Source organism: Chelonoidis abingdonii, chromosome 11 (assembly GCF_003597395.2).
Source record: "Chelonoidis abingdonii isolate Lonesome George chromosome 11, CheloAbing_2.0, whole genome shotgun sequence".
NCBI classification, from domain to species: Eukaryota; Metazoa; Chordata; order Testudines; family Testudinidae; genus Chelonoidis; species Chelonoidis abingdonii.
Genome location: NC_133779.1, coordinates 16,333,812 through 16,352,399, shown reverse-complemented (window position 1 = coordinate 16,352,399; position 18,588 = coordinate 16,333,812). Strand labels below are relative to the sequence as shown.

The following is an 18,588-nucleotide window of genomic DNA, read 5'->3' as shown; positions in this document are numbered from 1 at the left end:
CGGGGCCCACACTCACACTGTCGTCGTCAGCGCTCAGCGAGAAGCTCAGGCTGCCCATCCTGTCGAAGGGGGCGCTGGAACGGAGAACACACCATGACAGGGGGCCGAGCCACTGGCCGCCACCCCCACCCCCCCACAAGCATTGGGAAGAGACCAGGGGCTGCTGCTAGATCCCCGCTCCCCTCCCAGAGCCAGGAGAGAACCCAGGAGTCCTGGCTCCCAGCCCCCGCTCCCCTTCCAGACCTGGGAGAGAACCCAGGGGTCCTGTTTTGGGCAGGCCTCCCCAACTAGGATAACGCCCCCCAGCCCAAGGGCTTGAGCTGCCAGAGCTCGATCCCTCCAGGGGGCGCTGTGCTGGGAAAGGGGGCGCCAGCCCAGGCGGGGGTGGGGGTACTGCCCATGGGTGCAGAGGGCAGTTGGGGCCCCCAGGGCTGCTGGGATAGTTAACCCTGTGCAGCCTGGAGCCGTGCTCAGCTGAGTCCCTGATGGCAGGGGGCGGGGGTTGAAATGTGGTTCTCTTCTCCACCCCTTTGTTCTTGGGGATGGGAGGGGTCCGGCTGCTGTCACATGCCCCTGCTGGGGGTCTGGGAGCGGGGGGCTGTTACCTCTTGAGTTGGCGGAAGTGGGCACTGGAGGCAGCAGAGAGAAAAAGAGAAGCAAAGACATGAAGCTGAGAGGGGTTTTCGGGGGGGAGTCCTGGGGGGCTGGGGTGCCTCACATCAAGGGGGGGCTGCTCAGCAGGCAGGGGGCGCTACTGCCAGCACCCCAGCCCCACGGTGGGGTGTGTATGTGTCTGATGTGATGTTGCCCCATTGTTCTACGCGAGGTCTCCGGGGAGGCAGGAAGCCAAGGAGGGCGGTTATGGGGTGTCAGCCTGGCATGGACTCCCTCCAATTCGTCACACAGCCCCCCGCCATGTGGGGGTCCTCGGGGAGGCAGGGGGTTAGCAAGGGGGCTGACGGGGTACCATGTGCAAAGCCGGGTCAGACACACACATTCAGCGTCCCCCCTGGAAAGCACAGGGGTTCGTTTGCGCAGAACCCCCAGTTAGTGTGAATGAGCCAGGGGGAAGGGTCACCCCAAAAGGCACAGCACCAAGAGGAGTTGTGGCACAGCTGGGGAGAGAACCCAGGAGTCCTGGCCCATAGCAGAGAAGATGGATCTGGTGCCACCTACAGGCCCTGTTCCCCAGTGCACCCCCCCCAGCGGGTGTCTCCACCCCGAGTGTGGGGCAGTGGGGGCGAGTGGGGGGCGTCCAGGCAGATACACACTTTACGCTCTCCTCCTGCTCCCCGAATTCCTCGTCGTTGAAGCCGAAGTGGTCGATGAAGGCTGAGGTCACCTGCTGCATCTGGTAATCCACAAAGGCCTGGCGAGGATGGACAAACACAGACAGACAGAAGCTGGGCAGGCATCGGGCACAGGGGGGCTGGGTATCCAGGACCCCTCGCCTGGCGCAGGGACGCAGCCCCTCTGGGGTGGGGCTCGCAGGTGGGGGGGCAGACCCACCTGCTGCAGCACGGCCTCCTGGGGGAAGTTAAACTCTTTCAGGTCGTTTTCCTCGTCGTCGCTGGACGAGTGCAGATTGTGCATGTTCACCTGTAAGGGGCGACGGGGCTTGTTAGGGTCATGGCATGGGGAAGGCAGGGGAGGTACGAGTCCCATCCCTCCCCCCAACACCTTCTAGCCACGGGGGGGGCAGCACCGGCCGGGTGGGTCCCTCAGAACATGTGACAGAGCTTCAGGCGTTAGCCGGCGGAACTCCCTGCTACAAGACGGGGCTGGTGCTAAAGCAGGGACGTCTCGTGGCTTCCGTGGTGGTTGGCATGGGGCAGGAAGCCAGCAGGCACGTGGCGCTGCCTGGGGGGCTGGCATCGGAGCTGAAAGCGGGACAGATGTGGGGGTAGCCGCGGGCAGGATGGGTCTGAGGGGGTTTGGGGGGGGGAACTCACCAGATCCACCACATTTTTCTTGTTGGTCTCTGCTAGGGGCCCCGAGACGAATTTCTCCCACCGCTCCTGCTCCTCCTCTGGCAGCTCTGCCACGGCAGGGGCACCAGGGTGAGATGGCGCCCCCCATGGGCAGCAGCCCCCACACACATTGCCCTGGGGGGCCCAGCCACGCCCTCCCATCCACCCCCTACAGGCCCTGGGAGGGGCAGGAACACCCCCACTGCAGGGCGCTCCAGCCCCTATCCACCTGCCACAGGCCCTGGGGGGAAGGAACACCTCCACCGCAGGACGCTCCAGCCCCTATCCACCCCCTAGAGCCCCTGGAGGGGGCAGGAACACCCCCAGCACAGGGATCTTGAGCCCCATCCACCCACTACAGGTCCTGGGGAGGGGCAGGAACACCTACATCACAGGGCGCCCCAGCCCCTATCCACCCCCTACAGGCCCTGGGAGGGGACAGGAAACCCCCACAGCAGGGTGCCCCACTGACTGCCCACTAAGGGTCACTGCAGGCCCACAGCCAGGCAGGGAGCTGGGAGCTGTGGGGCCGGTTCTGGGTCCAGTGCTGGCCCAGTGCCCCTTGCAGGCCACCGGCACCTACCTTTCAGCAGCTGCCCCACGAGAGCGACGTGAGGGCCCTTCTCGGAGCTCTGGACAAGGGCGTTGGCGATGCGCGTCAGGTGGCCCATGTAGCCCCTCCGCTGGCCTCCGGCCGCCCTGCAACGGGACCCGAGGGCCGGGCATCACCGCAGCGCCCACCCCCAAGGCAGGGCTGGCCCCAGGGTGGTGCTGGGCTGCAGGGAGCGGGGTGGAGAGCTCGGCAGGGGGCACTGTGCTGCAGGCAGCAGGGTGGGGGCTCAGCAGGGGGCACTGGGCTGCGGAGAGAGGGGCAGGGGCTCAGCAGGGGGCGCTGGGCTGCGAAGACCAGGCTAGGGACTCAGCAGGGGGTGCTGGGCTGCGGGGAGTGGAGCGGGGGGCTTGGCAGGGGGCGCTGGGCTGCGGGGAGCAGGGCGGGGGGCTTGGCAGGGGGCGCTCCCCAGCAGCCCAGGCTGGGCACTAGGGGGCGCTCTCACAGTGTCCACCCCAGCACAGGGCTCAGGAGAGCTGGGCTCCACCCCTCTCCCCGGCTCTGGGAGGGTTGGGGGGGCTGGGAGCCAGGACTCCTGGGTTCCCCCTTGTCGTGAGGATGTCTCGCCCCTCACCCTCACCCACCACTTACTGCGTCTGCTCGTTCTCCTCCCAGGCCGACAAGATTCGTTGCACCAGGCGGCATTTCTGCAGCAGCTGCAGGGCCGGGAGAGAAGGGGGCAGCGGGTCATGGGCAGGCAGGGCAGAGACAGGACCCACCACTGACTCGGGGAGCAGGAGGCAGTGCTGGTGGGGCGGGGGGTGGGGGAGCCAGGACTCCTGGGTTCTACCCCCAGCTCTGGGAGAGGGTGGGGTCCAGTGGGCTAGAGGGGGACGGGGGCTGGAAACCAGGACTCCTGGGTTCTATCCCTAGAGCCAGTTATAATCTTGGAGAAAGAAGGCTGCTCGCCCGCCCCCCCCGCCCGGAACTTTGAGCCCTCCCCGCCCCCCTACTCACATGCTTGACGACGGGGCTGTCTGGTGGGGGCTGCGAGTCCTCAGGGGGGGCGCCGGCCCGCAGCAGGGTGCTCAGACACGCCTCCAGCTGGGCGTGCAGGAAATTGTTGTAGGTGTATTTGAAATACAGATCCTGGGTGAGAGAGACACAAAGATCGGGGCCGCGTTTGCAAGGGACACCGGGCACCAGCCTGGCCACGGCGCTGAGCTGCCAGGGGCTGGGTATGCAGGGACCCCTCACCTGGTGCTGGGACACGGCCCCTCTGGGGTGGGGCAGAGCGGCTGGGTATGCGGGGTCCCCTCGCCTGGTGCTGGGACGCGGCCCCTCTGCGGTGGGGCTTGGAGGCTGAGTATACAGGGACCCCTTGCCTGGCGCTGGAGTGTGGCCCCTCTGGGTGGGGCGGGGCGGCTGGGTATATGGGGACCCCTTGTGTGAGGCTGGGACGCGGCCCCTCGGGGGCGCGGGCTGGCACTAGAGCCAGCTGCTTTGGGACAGGAAGTGAAGCAATCTCCTAGCCAGGTCTGGGATTGGAGCTGGACTCCAGGGGTTGCGCCCTGGTCTTGTCTTTCAACCATGGGGCAGAAATCAAAGCAACCCCGTCCCCTCAGAAACCTCCTGCGGTCGCTCAGCACAGGCCGAGCGCTGACCAGACACCGGGCTAAATGGGCCCCTGGCTCTGAGCCAGCGCGGGGGGGGAGGGGGCAGGACCCCAGGGCAGAGGGGCCCCTGGCTCTGAGCCGGCGCGGAGGGGAGGGGGCAGGACCCCAGGGCAGAGGGGCCCCTGGCTCTGAGCCGGCGCGGAGGGGAGGGGGCAGGACCCCAGGGCAGAGGGGCCCCTGGCTCTGAGCCGGCGCGGAGGGGAGGGGGCAGGACCCCAGGGCAGAGGGGCCCCTGGCTCTGAGCCGGCGCGGAGGGGAGGGGGCAGGACCCCAGGGCAGAGGGGCCCCTGGCTCTGAGCCGGCGCGGAGGGGAGGGGGCAGGACCCCACGGCAGAGGGGCCCCTGGCTGTGACCCCAGGGCTGGTCCTGGATGTTGGCCCCGCTTCCATTCCCATGCCACTGGCTAAGCCCCGCCCCCAGCACTCACCAGCATGGTGTTGAGAGCGTCCAGGCCCAGCAGCTCCTCCTGCAGCCCCGTGTCCCCTGCGCCCAGCGAGCTGCCCAGCAGCTTCACCACCTGCAGCCGCGTGTTCCCCAGCGGTGGGTCCAGCAGCCCCCACGTCATCTGCAGGGCCGGCCGCTGCGGGGAGCGGGGTTAGCACAGCCGAGAGAACCCAGGTGTCCGGGCTGCTGTGCCCCCTCCCAATGCCCCTCCCAGAGCCAGGGGCGGAACCCAGGAGTCCTGGCTCCCAGCGCCCTTGCTCTAACCACTCATCCCACTCCCCTCCCAGAGTCAGGGATGGAACCCAGGAGTCCGGGGGCCCATCACCAGCCCCCCCAGCTCTAACCACTCGTCCCCACTCCACTCCCAGAGCCAGGGACGGAACCCAGGAGTCCGGGGGCCCATTACCTTCGGGGGGTCGATCAGCAGCTGGTGGAAGTCCCGGAGGTAACCTCTGAGGGCCAGCAGGGTGCTGGGGCTGGCCTGGCAGGCGCTGCCGTCCGAGCCCAGAGGCCCCAGCTCCAGCTGCCCTTCCAGAGGGCAGTAAAAGCTGCCCATCCCCCCGGCCTCGGACCTGCAGGGGGCAGAGCGAGGGGTGAGCGCAGGCGGGGTGGCCAGCTGGCCTTGCCCCCTCCCGCCAGCTCCGCCCCCTCACCTGGCTCGGCGCGGCTCCAGCAGCGTCAGCAGCACCTGGATCCCGCTGATGATGACGGACTCGTTCCGCTCGCCTGCCAGCATGTTCCCCAGCAGCTGCTCCACCGTCTCCTGCCTGCGGGAGGGGGGGCCCAAACACCCCGCCCCCACCCCAGTCAGGGGGGCTGGCCGAGGGGATCCACGGGTCCCCCAACGCCTGGCTGGGGGTCCCCAAACACCCTGCCCCCACCCCAGTCAGGGGGGCTGGCCGAGGGGATCCCCCCGTCCCCCAACGCCTGGCTGGGGGGTCCCAAACACCCCATCCCTGGGGACCTAGCCCTGCCCCCCCACCCCAGAGGGGCCATGTCTCAGCACCAAGCGAGGGTCTTTGGCTCGCGGTTTGGGAGCTCCATGCTTCTGCTTTGCCATCGTTAACTTGGGTTGATACTGGGAGGGCCGGGACACCACCCCCCACCCTAGAGGGCCCTGCCCCTCACTCCCAACCTGCAGCCCCTCCTAGCCCAGCCCTGCCTTGGCTGCCCCCTCTCCCAGCCCTGCCAGTGCCCCTCACTCCCCACCCGCAGCCCCCTGCTAGCCCAGCCCTGCCGGTGCCCCTCACTCCCAACCTGCAGCCCCGCACTCACTTCTCCAGCGTGGCCAGCAGCTGGTCGGGTTCTGGGCTGTCCTGGATCTGCATCATCTGCTCCCGGCTCAGTCGGATGATGTCACACAGGGACTGGGAGGCGTTGGAATGTTGCTGGGGGGGTGGGGGGGAAGACCCAGTTATCGGGGCGATGGGGGAGGCAGGGCAAAGCAGTGGGAGGTGGGGCCAGTCCCTCTGCCCACACCCCATCGGTGCTGCCGGCTTAGAGGGACGGACCCCCATTGCCAGTAAGGGCTGGTGGCAGCGGGAGTCAGGACTCCTGGGTTCTGTCCCCAGCTCTAGGAGGGGAGTGGGGTCCAGGGATTAGAGTGGGGGGGCTGAGAGCTCCCCTCCCATAGCTGTCCCCCCTCCCCATGTCCCACCACCCAAGGCGGGGGCCGCGCAGAGCCGCTCACATTGTCGTCTTTTGAGGGGTGAATCATCTCGATCAGTCTCTGCACGATCTTCTCCTCGTTCAGCCACTGTGAAGGGAACAGCATGTTTCGGTGCCCCTCACTCCCGACCCGCAGCCCCTGCTAGCCCAGCCGTGGGCCCCCCATGAGCTAGCTTTGGGGCTGGGTTTCCCTCTGTCTCAGCCTGGCTAGAAGCTGTGACTTTCTCCCTGCCAGGGGGGCAGCAGGCAGGGCTGGCAGTTCTGCCAATGGCATGCCCTGCTGAACCTGGGGCAGGCCTGGACCAGAAAACAAGGCAGGGGAAAGGGACAGGGGCAAGTGTGGGACAGGATGTGGGGCTGGACACAGGGTAGCAAGTGAGATGGAGCAGGCACCCCCGCCCCCCCTGCCGCAGACAAAAAGGGGCGGAGCCAGCAGACACAAAGGGGCAGGACAGTGGGAGTCTGGGGCGGGGCCAGCAGGCAAGAAGGGGCAGGGTGAGCAGGCGTGAAGGGGCGGGACACTGGGTGTCCAGAGGCGGGGCCAGCAGGCACAAAGGGGCAGGGCCAGCAGGCAGCCCCGCCCTTACGTTGAAGACATCCTGGCGCAGCACCGGCTGCTCCACACAGGTCAGCAGGCGCAGCAGCAGGTCCATGATGGCCGAGGTACCGATGTGCCGCAGCAGCAGGCTCACGAAATCGTCCTTCTTGCGCAGGAAGGCCACAATCTGCAAGGTCCGGGCCAGACCCCCGTTAGCCTGGGGAACTCCCCACCACTAGAGCCAGCCCAGCTTCAGGGCCTGAGCTGATGAGGAGGGAACAGGCTCCCAAGCTCTGCAGCCGGGACACCAGGCTAGATGGGCAGAGGTGCCACAGTGATGCTCTGGCCTGGAGCACATCTTGGGGGGTCCGGATGAGCCTGTCCCCCACTGCAAGCAGCAGCGAGCGTCTCACTCAAGAGACCAGCGGCACAGGTCTGAGGGGCCGCAACGGCCACAACCCTGGGCCCATCTAGCCTGATCTCCTGCCTGCGCCAGCTGCTTCGATGCAGGGGGGGTGCTCCGGAGAGGGACGACCCCCTCCACAGCTCAAGGGGCCCAACTACTGCCAGACTATTAGTGGGATTATAGTAACACCCCCCCCCACACACACACGCGCACACACCCGGCTGGGATAGGGGGGCCACCGCGCCAGGCACTACACAGAGGTGGCGTGAGAGCCAGTCCTGGCCCCAAGAGCTGGCAGGTGGAAGGGAAACTGAGGCAGGGGGTGGCTGGGGCTGGCCGCCCAGCGCACCTGATCTGTCTTGCGGTTGATGAGGATGCCCATGACCTTGCTGAAGAAGCTGGCTAGCAGCGGGTTCAGGACCCCGTGGCCCTGCAGGAAGCCGTAGAGACGCCGCAGCAGCCCCTCGTCCTCGCCCAGCGCATCCGTGATCGGGCTCACGTCTGATGTCAGGATCTCGCACGACACGCTGGGGTACCTGCGGGAGAGGGGACATGAGACCTGGCCAGCTGCTGGGGGGGGGGGGGGGGGGAGCTGGTGCCCCTCACTCCTGACCCACAGCCCCCTGCTAGTCCAGCCCTGGGCTCCCCCCAACCCTGCCGGTGCCCCTCACTCGCGACCCGCAGCCCCTGCTACCCCAGTCCTGGGACCTCCAGCCCTGCCGGTGCCCTTCACTCGACTCTCAGCCCCTGCTAGCACAGCCCTGGGCTCCCCCCAGCCCTGCCAGTGACCCTCACTCCCAACCCACTTGTAGCGCAGCCGCTCATCCAGCTCGACGGGGGGCTCCTCGGTCACACAGGTCACCAGCGCCTCCATATGCTGCGGCTGCACCAGGAAGTCCAGCAGCCGGCGGTTCACCACCTTGCACTCCTGCAGCACATCGTCCTCGTCCAGCAGCTCGTGCAGCGTCAGGTCGGCGCGCTCCAGCAGCGTCTCAATGTGCGAGCTGGAGTGCAGGTCGAACTTCCAGAACATGGCGCCCTGCAGGGGGATGGAAATGGCGGGGTCAGCGGGCACAGATCCCCCACGGCATGGGCGGGGAATGAACTCCGGGATCGGGGAAGCTAGCCCCCAGCCTGGACCAGCCCTTCTGCCCAAGCTCCCCCGGAATCCTCCCCTCTGCTCCGGAATTCAGCCCCATGTGGGACAGTCACAGACCCCACCCTAGAGATCTGGACAGGTGAGGTCGGGGTGAAGGGAGAGATCAGGGACCCCCCCTCCCCCCAAACACATCGACAAGGGTCCAGCCCGGCCAGATGCTTCATAGACCTGCAACTTGATCGGGCCAGATTGGAGCCAGCGCCCCCTAGAGGGGATAGGCCCCATGTCCCATTCCCTGCCCCCCTGAACCAGCCAGTCCCAGCCATGGGGCCAGATGGGAGACAGCCACCTCATCACCCAGATCTCTCTTTGGTTTCCTACAGGGATGCTCCAGCCGATCAATATCCTTCTCTGGTCAGTCCCGAGCCAGCAGGGGAGACCGGCACAGCCCCACACCAGCTGGGGGCAGGGAGTGGCTCTCAAACAGGAAGGGGGGTGACTCTCAGACCATGGCACACGGGGGGAGTGAGGGACAAGGGCCCATCTGTCATGTGCCCCCTGGGCTCCCTGCTCACCAACCTGTTTGCATTAGGATGTCTAAGATCAGGGCACCGTCGCGCCGGGCGCTGCACAGACCCCACCCCCAACTGAGACCAGGGCCCCGTCGCGCCGGGCGCTGCACAGACCCCACCCCCAACTGAGATCAGGGTCCCGTCGCGCCGGGCGCTGCACAGACCCCACCCCCAACTGAGACCAGGGTCCCGTCGTGCCGGGCGCTGCACAGACCCCACCCCCAACTGAAACCAGGGCCCCGTCGCGCCGGGCGCTGCACAGACCCCACCCCCAACTGAGACCAGGGTCCCGTCGCGCCGGGCGCTGCACAGACCCCACCCCCAACTGAGACCAGGGCCTCGTCGCACCGGGCGCTGCACAGACCCCACCCCCAATTGAGATCAGGGCCCCGTCACGCCTGGTGCTGCACACCCCCCCCTCCCCAACTGAGATTAGGGCCCCGTCGTGCCGGGCACTGCACAGACCCCACCCCCAACTGAGATCAGGGCCTCGTCGCACCGGGCGCTGCACAGACCCCACCCCCAATTGAGATCAGGGCCCCGTCGCGCCTGGCGCTGCACCCCCCCCGCAACTGAGATCAGGGCCCCATTGCGCCGGGCGCTGCACAGACCCCACCCCCAACTGAGACCAGGGCCCCATCACACCGGGCGCTGCACAGACCCCACCCCCAACTGAGATCAGGGCCCCGTCGCGCCTGGCGCTGCACCACCTCCCCCAACTGAGACCAGGGCCCCATCGCGCCAGGCACTGCCCAGACAAGACACTGCCCTGGGCGTGAACCTACACAGATGAAAGCAGGACCCCGCTGGAGCTGTCGCAGCACAGTATGGACTCAGGAGCCGTCCTGGAGCCGGCGCTCGCACTCAGCTCTCCCACGCCTTCGCCACTAGGCCAGCCTCCCTCCTGGGTGAGGCCAACAGCCATCGCCACAAGGTTAACGAACAGGCTCCGGCCCCCCTCCCGCCCACGCAACCCCCGTTCGTAGCCCTACCCCTGTGGCAGCCAGCTTCCTTCCAGAGCGCAGCCAGGCCCCGCCGGGCAGGGGATGCACGAGGCCGGTAGATACAGCTGCAGAGGCCTGGGTCCTTCCCCAGGCGGCCGGCTTTGGGCGCCGCAAGAGGAACGGAAGCGACAGGAAATGGGTTTGCAGAAGGGGAGAGAGACAGTGACGGGAGAGCAGAACAGAGCGTGCGAGGGGTGGGGGCCATAACCCAGAACCCCAACCTGCCACCTCCAGCTCCCTGCTGGCGTGGGGGCGACGCCCCACATCGCTCCTTAGCCTTAGGGCCCTGTCTGTGCACCCTACAACCTGCCTATGGCTGTCTCTGGGCAGCGCCTGGCACAACAGGGCCCTGACCTCAGCTGGGCTGGGATCTGCTCTCGCTGGGTCTGGGCAGCGCCAGGCACAACAGGGCCCTGATCTTAGCTGGGCAGGGCCTGGCACGACGGGGTCTCGATCTCAGCTGGGCAGGGACCCTGTCTCACTGGGTCTAGGCAGTGCCCGGCACAACGGGGCCCTGATCTCAGCTGGGCAGAGACCCTCTCTTGCTGGGTCCGGGCGGCGCTTGGCATGACGGGGCTCCGATCTCAGCTGGGCAGGGATCCAGCCTCCCTGGTGCAGGGTCATCAGTGTCCCCCACTCCCTGCCCTTCAGAACAGCCCCAGCAGCAACGCCATGGGCGAGTCCAAAGCTGGAACCGAGGCCCTGCACCCCAGCCTTTGGGGCTCCCCGGCCCAGCACTGAGCTGGCAGCTAACGGCAAAGGCCGAACAGTCGCTATCTTACAATAATGCCCCCCTGGCATGGGGCCACAGAAGCCCGTCCAGGTGGCGAATGAAAAGAAGAGGGGAGGGCTGGAGATACGCTGAGGTTACGCTGATTACACTCTAATTTCAGAACTGGATTGTGCGGGGAAGAGGAGTCACTCCAGATTGAGCACACCTGGCCACCGGCAGGTCTCAGCTCCTAGCAAGAGGATTTAGCTGCTCAGCGCTTTGGGCTGGGGACTGTGCTACGCTGAGCAGCATCTAGCACATCAGAGCCTGGGCAATGGTGAATGAAACGTGATTAATGATGAGGGCCCCAACTGGAGAGAAAGGGACCCCTGTGCCCCATTCCCCACCCCCCTGAGCCAGCCAGTCCCTGCCCTGAGGCCAGACGGGAGCCAGTGCCCCTTAGAGGGGAAAGGGCTCGTGCCCCATTCCCCGCCCTCCTGAGTCAGCCAGTCCCGGCCCTGGGGCTAGATGGGAGCCGGTGCCCCTAGAGGGGACAGGCCCCACGCCCCATTCCCTGCCCCCCTGACCCAGCCAGTCCCTGCCCTGGGGCCGGATGGGAGCTGGTGCCCCTAGAGGGGACAGGCCCCATGCCCCATTCCCTGCCCCCCGTCCCACAATACACGGGTTAGGAATTCTGTCACCCAGGTACCAGAAACGCCCGCACCCCCCAACAAGTCGCTACTGATGCCGTTGACACCAGCCATGGCATGGAGATGGGACACTCCGCCTGGGCCATGGCACGCTGCCACCCAGCCACCTGCATGGGGCCTTCACCCTGCCGGTGGCCAGGTCAGCCCGACGCCAGGAGCCACGCAGGCCGTCGCCTCCCCAGAGAACTGCCCGCTGGAGGCCACGGCCGCTAGGACATCCACCCCCCAGGCTCACGCAGAGCCCCTCCGCCTGCACATGCTGGATGCACCTTCGCCCCAACAGTGGGGGAGTCGCATGGACCTCACCCTGGGCCCCACGTCAGAGAAGGGAAACTGAGGCACGGAGAAGGGACTCGCCCCTCCACTGTCACATGGCCAGGCAGTAGCAGAGGCCGCGAGAGACCCCAGGAGTCCTGGCTCCCAGCTGCCCCTCCTCCCGCTGTAACCACTATACCCACCACACAGAACCGGGGCACAGGCTCCATCTCCCTCCAACACGGGGGCTGGATTCCTTTAGCCCCCCCCCCGGACCGTGATGCGAGAGGAGGGTGAGATTTGGGGGGGCTGCAGAGAGCACATTTATGCAGCACCAAGCAGGGAGTTGGGCTGAGACACCCCCCCCAAAACCCCCCGTCCCCCCAAAGTGACTGGCGCCGTCCCCAGCCGGACAGAGCCCCCAGGGCCGAGGCAGGATCCCCAGGGCGTGTGTGTCTCTATGGGCCCGCGGGGGTATCCCCAGGGAGTCTCAGGGGGACTCCCTCGACCCAGCTCAGGCGTCTGTGGAGCGCCCCTGCCATATCCAGGGGGGTTGATGGGGGGTCCCAATGCGGGGGGGTCTGTGGTTGAGGGGGACCCTGGCTGGGGGGGCCTTAGAGAGTCTCTAATGGGGAGAGGGACCCCAGGGGGGTCTCCGAGGGTCCCAGTCAGGTCCAGGGATTCGGGGCCCCGGGGGGGCAATGGGCGGGGTCCCGGCCCCGGGGATTCGGGGCCCCGGGGGGGAATGGGGGGGCCCAGGGGGGGCCCGGCTCAGGGTCCCGGCGCTCCCGCGGGGCTGAGGGGCCAATATGGCAGCCACCGAGAGACGCAGCTTACCGGGCCCCCCCTGGGTCTCCTGGCACCGCCGCGATCCCACAATGCCCTGCGCCCGGAACCCGCCTGCGGCCGCTCTGCCGCCCCGTCTCACTGCCGGGCCCCCCGTCTCCGGGGCAACGCGCATGCGCCAAGCGGACCCTTCCTTCGCCTTCGCCGGGAGCCGGCACATGCGCACACTCTGCACGATGGGGGGGGGGCCGCGCCCGCTAGAATTCTAGGCCCCGCCTCCCAGCGGATACACATGCCCAGAACGTTCGAGTGCGTGTTTCCCAGGGAAGATGCGCATGCGCCATACTCCCATTTTTTTTTCAATCCCGCCCAACACCTAATGCGGTGCCCATGCGCAGAATAAACTCTCCGCGTTCCAGGCCAGGTACGGCGCATGTTATGCTGGTACCTCAGGAAGTGCGCATGCGCACATTGTGCGCCCCGTCTGCGAATGTGCGCATGCGCTTTGGGAATGGGCCGGGTAGGTCCTTGGGTGCGCATGCGCCTAAAGCAGAGCCAGTCCTCGCCCCTCTCCGGCTCGTTCCCTCCCCTACGCCAAGCGCCGTGACGCATGCGCAGGGGCCACTGGCTGTCAATTAACATTTAAATTGAGGGAACGTTGTGGTGCTTAGCAGAAATTTGCATATCCAGGTAAGTAACAGCCTGAGTCTGTGACATCACCATGCCGTGTGACATCATAGCTGAGCAACAGCACCAACCAACATCACATCCTCAGTGTGACATCATCACCCTGACACAGCCAATCCCAGGGGGTGACCTCATCTCCTTATGTGACATCACAGCAGAGTGAAATCACCAGCCAGCATGTGACATCACACTGCAGGGCACGTCATCACGGTGTGACAGCAAAACTCTGAGACTCACTGACATCATCACTCTAAACTGCATCATCAGCTAGATCACATGGGACATCAGCACTGCGGTTTAACTGCTGTGGCCGTGACATCACCATAGTAACCTCATCAGCTAGAATACCCCTAGAGGGGAAAGGCCCCATTTCCTGCCCTGCTGAACCAGCCAGTCTCTGCCCTGGGGATGGATGGGAGCCAACGCCCCCTAGACGAGAAAGGCCACGTGCCCCATTCCACAATGCCCCACACCTTTGCCTAGGTCCCAGCTCCACCCATGAACCCCCCCTCGCCCCCAGCAGCCCTGGCATCCCCCAGGAAACAGAAAAGGATCCACTCAGTGCAGAACTTTTATTAGAAAACCATCAGCAACAAGAACACAGGAACAGGCAGTGCGGGAAGACCCCAAATTGCACCCCCTACCCCAGCTCAGCACCCCAACCCTGCCCCCTAGACCCTGCATGTGGGGAGTATGTGACAGCAATGGGCATAGCACCTGCTTTCTGGCCTCCCAAGTCGGATGGGAGGCCCATCTGGGCCCAGCTCAGGGCCAGCACCCGCTAAAAGGAAAAGCCCCATGCCCCATTCCCAGCTCTCCCCCGCAGCCAGCCCGTCCCCACCCTGGCAGCGCCCCCTAGAGACCTCACCAGAGGGGAAATGTTCTCACATTAACCCCTCACTGCCTGGATTCGCCATTACAACTCGAGTGGCAGGGAAGAGGGGGTGTCTCTTGCAGGATCTACACAGAACAAACAGGCCAGAAGGCTCCTGGTTCTGATCCAGCCAAGGGCCCTTCTCTCTGGGGTGGCTTCGGCCCCTCTCCCCAGCCCCATGGGTGGGGGAGGTACAGCTGGGGGTCCCTCTTGGAAAAGCCGCTCACACGGGATACACAGAAAAGGCCAAGAGGAAACCACCATTCTGAGAGGTGGGCACCTTAGGGAAGCCACCAATCTGGGGGGGACACCAGGAGCACCGAGGCCAGTCACAGATCGGGGGAGGGGGGGCGGCGGCACCGGGGGCAGTCACCGATCCATGCTGCTCTCCTCAGGGGGTGTCTGAAAGCAGACACGCTGGAGCTGCTCGCAGAACTCCAGCTCCTCCTAGGGGGACAAGACACAGGGGTGAGTGGGGCCAGCCTCTCCGCCCCACACACAGCTTGGGGGGCAGCAGAGAGGCTGCTGCTGCAGCTGGGCTGCCCCAAGGCCAGCGCGGTGGGAAAGTTCCCAAGCTAAGTGGGGTTCAAGTGAGTCATAGTGTGGATGGGAGACCCAGCGGGGTGTTGCTGGGCGGGGGCTCAGCAGGGGGCGCTCTCCCCAGGGAGTCAGTGCTGGCGCGGGCACTAGGGAGAACTGTGCTGCAGACTAAGCAGGAGGCCCAGTCCTGGCACTGCTGCTAGGAAGTTCGCCACAGTCCAGTTGATGTCCCGCATGGGCAGGAACCTGGGGTAGGTGGGAGCTGGGGCAGTAAGGAGCGAGGATCACTCTGACTCCCACATACCCATCAGGGTGGAGCAAGGACAGAGATTTTCTAACAGCCGGGCTGCCTGGGCACCAGCTCACCCACAAATGCCTGGAGATGCTTGCGGAGAGGACGGAGTAGATCTGGGATCATTACTGGATAGCATACGGCATGCAGTGACCCAAGTACCAGGCAGACGGGGGCAGAGGGCAGTGCCAAGTGGACAGAGCATGCAGCCAGGGGGGACGGAGGGTAGTGCCCCACAGTGCCAGGCCGGGGGGGAATGCGAAGCTGGTGGGGACAGGCAGAGGGCAGCACCACCAGTGCCAGGTGGGGGAGATGGGGCACGGTTGGAGGATGGTGCCTCTGGATGACATGCGGGTGGCTCTGTCCCGAAAGAGCTGCCACCTCCCCCAACCCCGATCCCTACCTGGAACTCCTCCTGCTGCTGCAGCAGCTGGCAGCGCTCCCTCAGCAGCTCCTCCAGCGCCAGCTGCGGCTCCCGGCACTCCCGCACCCCCTGGGGAAAATCCGTCACCAGGCTGGGGGGGGGGGGGGGGGAGCAGATGGGGGGTTATTCTCAGCACAGCCCCATCACTCCCACTGACTACCAGACCCTCTCCCCCAGCTCTACCCACTAGGCCCCACGCCCCTCCAAGAGCTGGGAAGGGAACCCAGAAGTCCTGGACCCCCCGTGCCCATCTCACCTGCAGAGGGCCCCCAGGACGTGTTCGTGGAAGGGGCTGTGCTCAGAACGGATCAGAGCCACCAGCTGCTGCACCATCCCCATGGAGCACAGGGTCTCTGGACAGCGAGAGCAGCGAGTCAGGGGGCTGGAGCACGGCCGGGCGGGGGGGGGGTGGGGGGGGACAGACCCAGAGAATGATGATTCCCCCCAGTGCCAGGTTGGGGTGGGAGAGACAGGGCCAGGTGGGGGGCACAGGGCCATGCCCGGCTGGGCAGATGGGGCAGGGCCGGGCGGGGGGCATAGGGCCGTGCCTGGCCGGGCAGACGGGGCAGGGCTGGGTTGGGGCATAGGGCCGTGCCTGGCTGGGCAGATGGGGCAGGGCCGGGCGGGAGGCAGAGGGCTGTGCCCAGCTGGGCAGATGGGGCAGGGCTGGGTTGGGGCAGAGGGCCATGCCAGGCTGGGCAGACAGGGCAGGGCCGGGCAGGAGGCAAAGGGCTGTGCCCGGCCGAGCAGACAGGCCAAGGCTGGGAGAGGAAAGAAGGTGGCACCTGGCCGGGCAGACGGGACAGGGCCGGGTGGGGACAGAGGGCCGTGCCTAGACAGAGCAAAGGGCAGAGCCCGGCCGGGCAGACGGGGTAGGGCCAGGTGCGGGCAGAGGGCAGAGCCCCCCAGCCTCCTGGAGGCCCCTCACCTTTGTGCTCCGGGTGGTCCAGCAGCAGGTTCTGCAGCAGGAAGGCAGATTTGACCTTGAGCTTCTCCACAGGGCTCTGCATGGCACGCATCAGCACTGAGAAACCGTCCAGCCGCAGGAACTGCTGCAGGCCGCCCTCCTGGGCGCGCACCAGGCCTGGCGCCGGGGAGAGGGGCAGAGAAAGCCTCAGCCGGGGCAACGCACACAGCTCCTCCCCGCGCTGCAATGCTGTCCCTGGTGTTCGGGGGCAGAGAGCAGCAAGAGTTCTGCCCCCCGGCCTCTCTGCTACCACGGGGCCAGTAATGTCTATGGCTGTGGAGCTGGTGCTCCCTAGAGGGGACAGACTCAGTGCCCCATCCCCACCCCCTGCCCTAGGGTTGGGCAGAAGCCAGAGCCCCCTAGAGGGGACAGGCCCCGTGCCCCATCCTCACCTCTCACCCTGCAGCCAGACAGGAGCCAGACCCCGTGCCCCATTCTGCCCCCTGCCCCATTTTGCCCCCCCCGCCCTAGGGCCAGCTGGAAGCTGGCGCCCCCTGCAGGACTCACAGGAGATGGCGAAGAGCGCCTTGACACGCACCACGTCGGCCCCATCATGGTCCAGCAGGCGCAGCAGCTTGCGCATGCAGCCCAGCGCCAGGGCCTGCTCCTGCACCTTGGGCACATTCTGGGCACAGGTGCCCACGAGGTGGGCGGCGCGCCAGCGCAGCTCTGGGACGGGGTGCTCCAGGTAGCGATGAGCCAGCAGCCGCATCCCGTCCAGCTTGCAGAAATCTGGGAGGGGAGGGGGGCGCCCATGACAGCAGGTGCCCCAGAGACCTTATGGTGCCCATGGGGATTCTCAGGCAGCTCTGGCTGGGCACCCCCTAAGGTCACCCACTCACGGATTCAATTACACAGGTCACCCCGTGTGACCCAACTCCCATTCAGGGGGCCCTATCTCAGAGATCAGGCCTCCTTCGGGGGCAGCCCTGGTGCCCTGACAATCCACACCCCAGAACCCTGACTTCCATTTCCCCCAAAACATCACCCTCCACTTCCCAGTCCACCCACTCCCCCACCCCAACACTCCCAGGAATCATCCCCCATCCTGGCTCCCTCCTGTCCTGGCCCTGCCCCGCTCCACGTGCCCCCCAGAATCCCCCCTGCCCCAAGTGCCCCACCCCGTACCTGCGGCATTGTCCAGGTTCTCGCACAGCTCAGCCAGCAGCTCCAGCGCGCTGGCCTGGCGGGAGGGGTCCCCCTCGGCCGGCTCCGAGGTCTCCCTGCCTTCCCCCCCAGGGGACACGGCCTCCAGCACCCGCAGACACTCCTTCATCTGCTCCACCTCCTCCAGCTGCCCCCTGAATGCCTGGGCCATGGCCTCCTGCAACCACTGCCGCCGCTGGGGAGCGGGGAAGAGAGGGGGTCAGTGCCCATCCCCGCCTCAACCCTCCCTGAGCCAGGGGGAGAACCCAGGCATCCTGGCTCCCAGCCCCCCCTGCTCTAACTACCAGGCCCCACAACCCTCCCAAAGGCAGGCTAGGACCCAGGAGTGCTGCCGGCCATAGAGTGCAGCCCCGCACCTCATCAGACATGGGCTCCAGGTGGCTGGGCTCGGCATTGCCAGCGGTGATGGCCATCTGCAGCAGCCCCTGCAGGTTCTGCGGATGCTCGCGCGGCGGCTGATTCCCCCCGGCGCCCCCTTCAGCCATGTCTGGAGCAGTGCGAGGCCAGAGACCAGGCGCCTTGGCCACGTCCCCTGCAGAGAATGGCACAGACAACAGGAGTCAGGTATTGAGCTGGGGAGAGAACCCAGGCATCCTGGCTCCCAACACCCCCCTTCTCTAACTGCTAGGCCCCACTCCCCTCCCAGAGTAGGAGAGAACCCAGGTGTCCTGGCTCCCAGCCCCCCCGCCCGCTCTAATTACTAGATGCCACTCCCCTCCCAGAGCAGGAGAGAACCCAGGAGTCCTGGCTCTCACGTACACACCCTGGCTCTAACTACTAGACCCCCCTTCCATCCCAGAGCCAGGGAGAGAACCCAGGAGTCCTGGCTCCCAGCCCCCCTGCTCTAACCACCAGCCTCCACTCCCATCCCAGAGCCAGGGAGAGAACCCAGGAGTCCTGGCTCCCACACACACCCCCCACTCTAAGTCAGAGACCCCACCCTCCATCATCTAGGTCCGGGGGGGGTCCAGGCGTTACCAGATACTGTGTCCGCGCTGGGCACTCGGTCTGTGGGGTGTCGCTGGTGTCCGATTCCCACCGCTGGCACCACAAGAGGGTCTGCTGGGGGGCGAGGAGGGAACCCAGATCAGCACGGGAGGGGAACCCGGCTAGGCTGTGGGGCGCAGGGTACTGAGGGAGGCGGGGGAACGGTGCCCCCCAGCGTCTCTCCTGTCCCCCATTAAACAGCCCCCCAAAACCCATGTCAGCCCTCTGCCCCTCCCCCAGCCACCCCACCCCGTCACCCT

General features: G+C 66.5%; 2 protein-coding genes across 3 annotated transcripts in view; both read right to left on the bottom strand.

The window, feature by feature from the left end:
* PPP6R1 (protein phosphatase 6 regulatory subunit 1) overlaps window positions 1–12,632 on the bottom strand; it is a 14,367-nt gene extending 1,735 nt beyond the window's left edge. The window contains exons 1-17 of one of the 2 annotated variants that reach the window (XM_032806432.2): window positions 12,442–12,632; window positions 8,059–8,291; window positions 7,602–7,788; window positions 6,896–7,033; window positions 6,331–6,396; window positions 5,916–6,028; window positions 5,294–5,407; window positions 5,047–5,212; window positions 4,624–4,776; window positions 3,538–3,669; window positions 3,172–3,236; window positions 2,554–2,669; window positions 1,953–2,038; window positions 1,510–1,599; window positions 1,272–1,369; window positions 606–629; window positions 17–74 (exon numbers count right to left, since the gene is read on the bottom strand). In XM_032806432.2, coding sequence (XP_032662323.1) covers window positions 17–74; window positions 606–629; window positions 1,272–1,369; window positions 1,510–1,599; window positions 1,953–2,038; window positions 2,554–2,669; window positions 3,172–3,236; window positions 3,538–3,669; window positions 4,624–4,776; window positions 5,047–5,212; window positions 5,294–5,407; window positions 5,916–6,028; window positions 6,331–6,396; window positions 6,896–7,033; window positions 7,602–7,788; window positions 8,059–8,285 — 1,833 coding nt within the window. In that variant the 5' untranslated portion in view covers window positions 8,286–8,291; window positions 12,442–12,632. The remainder of the gene's footprint in view (window positions 1–16; window positions 75–605; window positions 630–1,271; window positions 1,370–1,509; window positions 1,600–1,952; window positions 2,039–2,553; window positions 2,670–3,171; window positions 3,237–3,537; window positions 3,670–4,623; window positions 4,777–5,046; window positions 5,213–5,293; window positions 5,408–5,915; window positions 6,029–6,330; window positions 6,397–6,895; window positions 7,034–7,601; window positions 7,789–8,058; window positions 8,292–12,441) is intronic. The other variant, XM_075070737.1, reaches the window with a different exon arrangement.
* A 998-nt stretch (window positions 12,633–13,630) lies between these two features.
* HSPBP1 (HSPA (Hsp70) binding protein 1) lies at window positions 13,631–18,485 on the bottom strand. Its single transcript, XM_032806446.2, has 8 exons — window positions 18,320–18,485; window positions 17,698–17,873; window positions 17,303–17,516; window positions 16,682–16,906; window positions 16,136–16,291; window positions 15,464–15,560; window positions 15,187–15,298; window positions 13,631–14,398 (listed from the first exon to the last, which is right to left on the bottom strand). The coding sequence occupies exons 2-8, from the start codon at window positions 17,824–17,826 to the stop codon at window positions 14,321–14,323; spliced, it is 1,011 nt and encodes a 336-aa protein (XP_032662337.1). The 5' UTR covers window positions 17,827–17,873; window positions 18,320–18,485; the 3' UTR covers window positions 13,631–14,320.
* Window positions 18,486–18,588: the final 103 nt, after the last annotated feature.

Bases quoted from the DNA above. Each gene is read 5' to 3' on its own strand.
- HSPBP1 (XM_032806446.2), bottom strand. From the start codon at position 17,826: ATGGCTGAAGGGGGCGCCGGGGGGAATCAGCCGCCGCGCGAGCATCCG. The intron at 16,907-17,302 runs GTACGGGGTGGG...CTCCCCTCCCAG, and splicing joins GAACCTGGACAATGCCGCAG to ATTTCTGCAAGCTGGACGGG. The intron at 14,399-15,186 runs GTAGGGATCGGG...TTGTCCCCCTAG, and splicing joins AGCAGCAGGAGGAGTTCCAG to GAGGAGCTGGAGTTCTGCGA.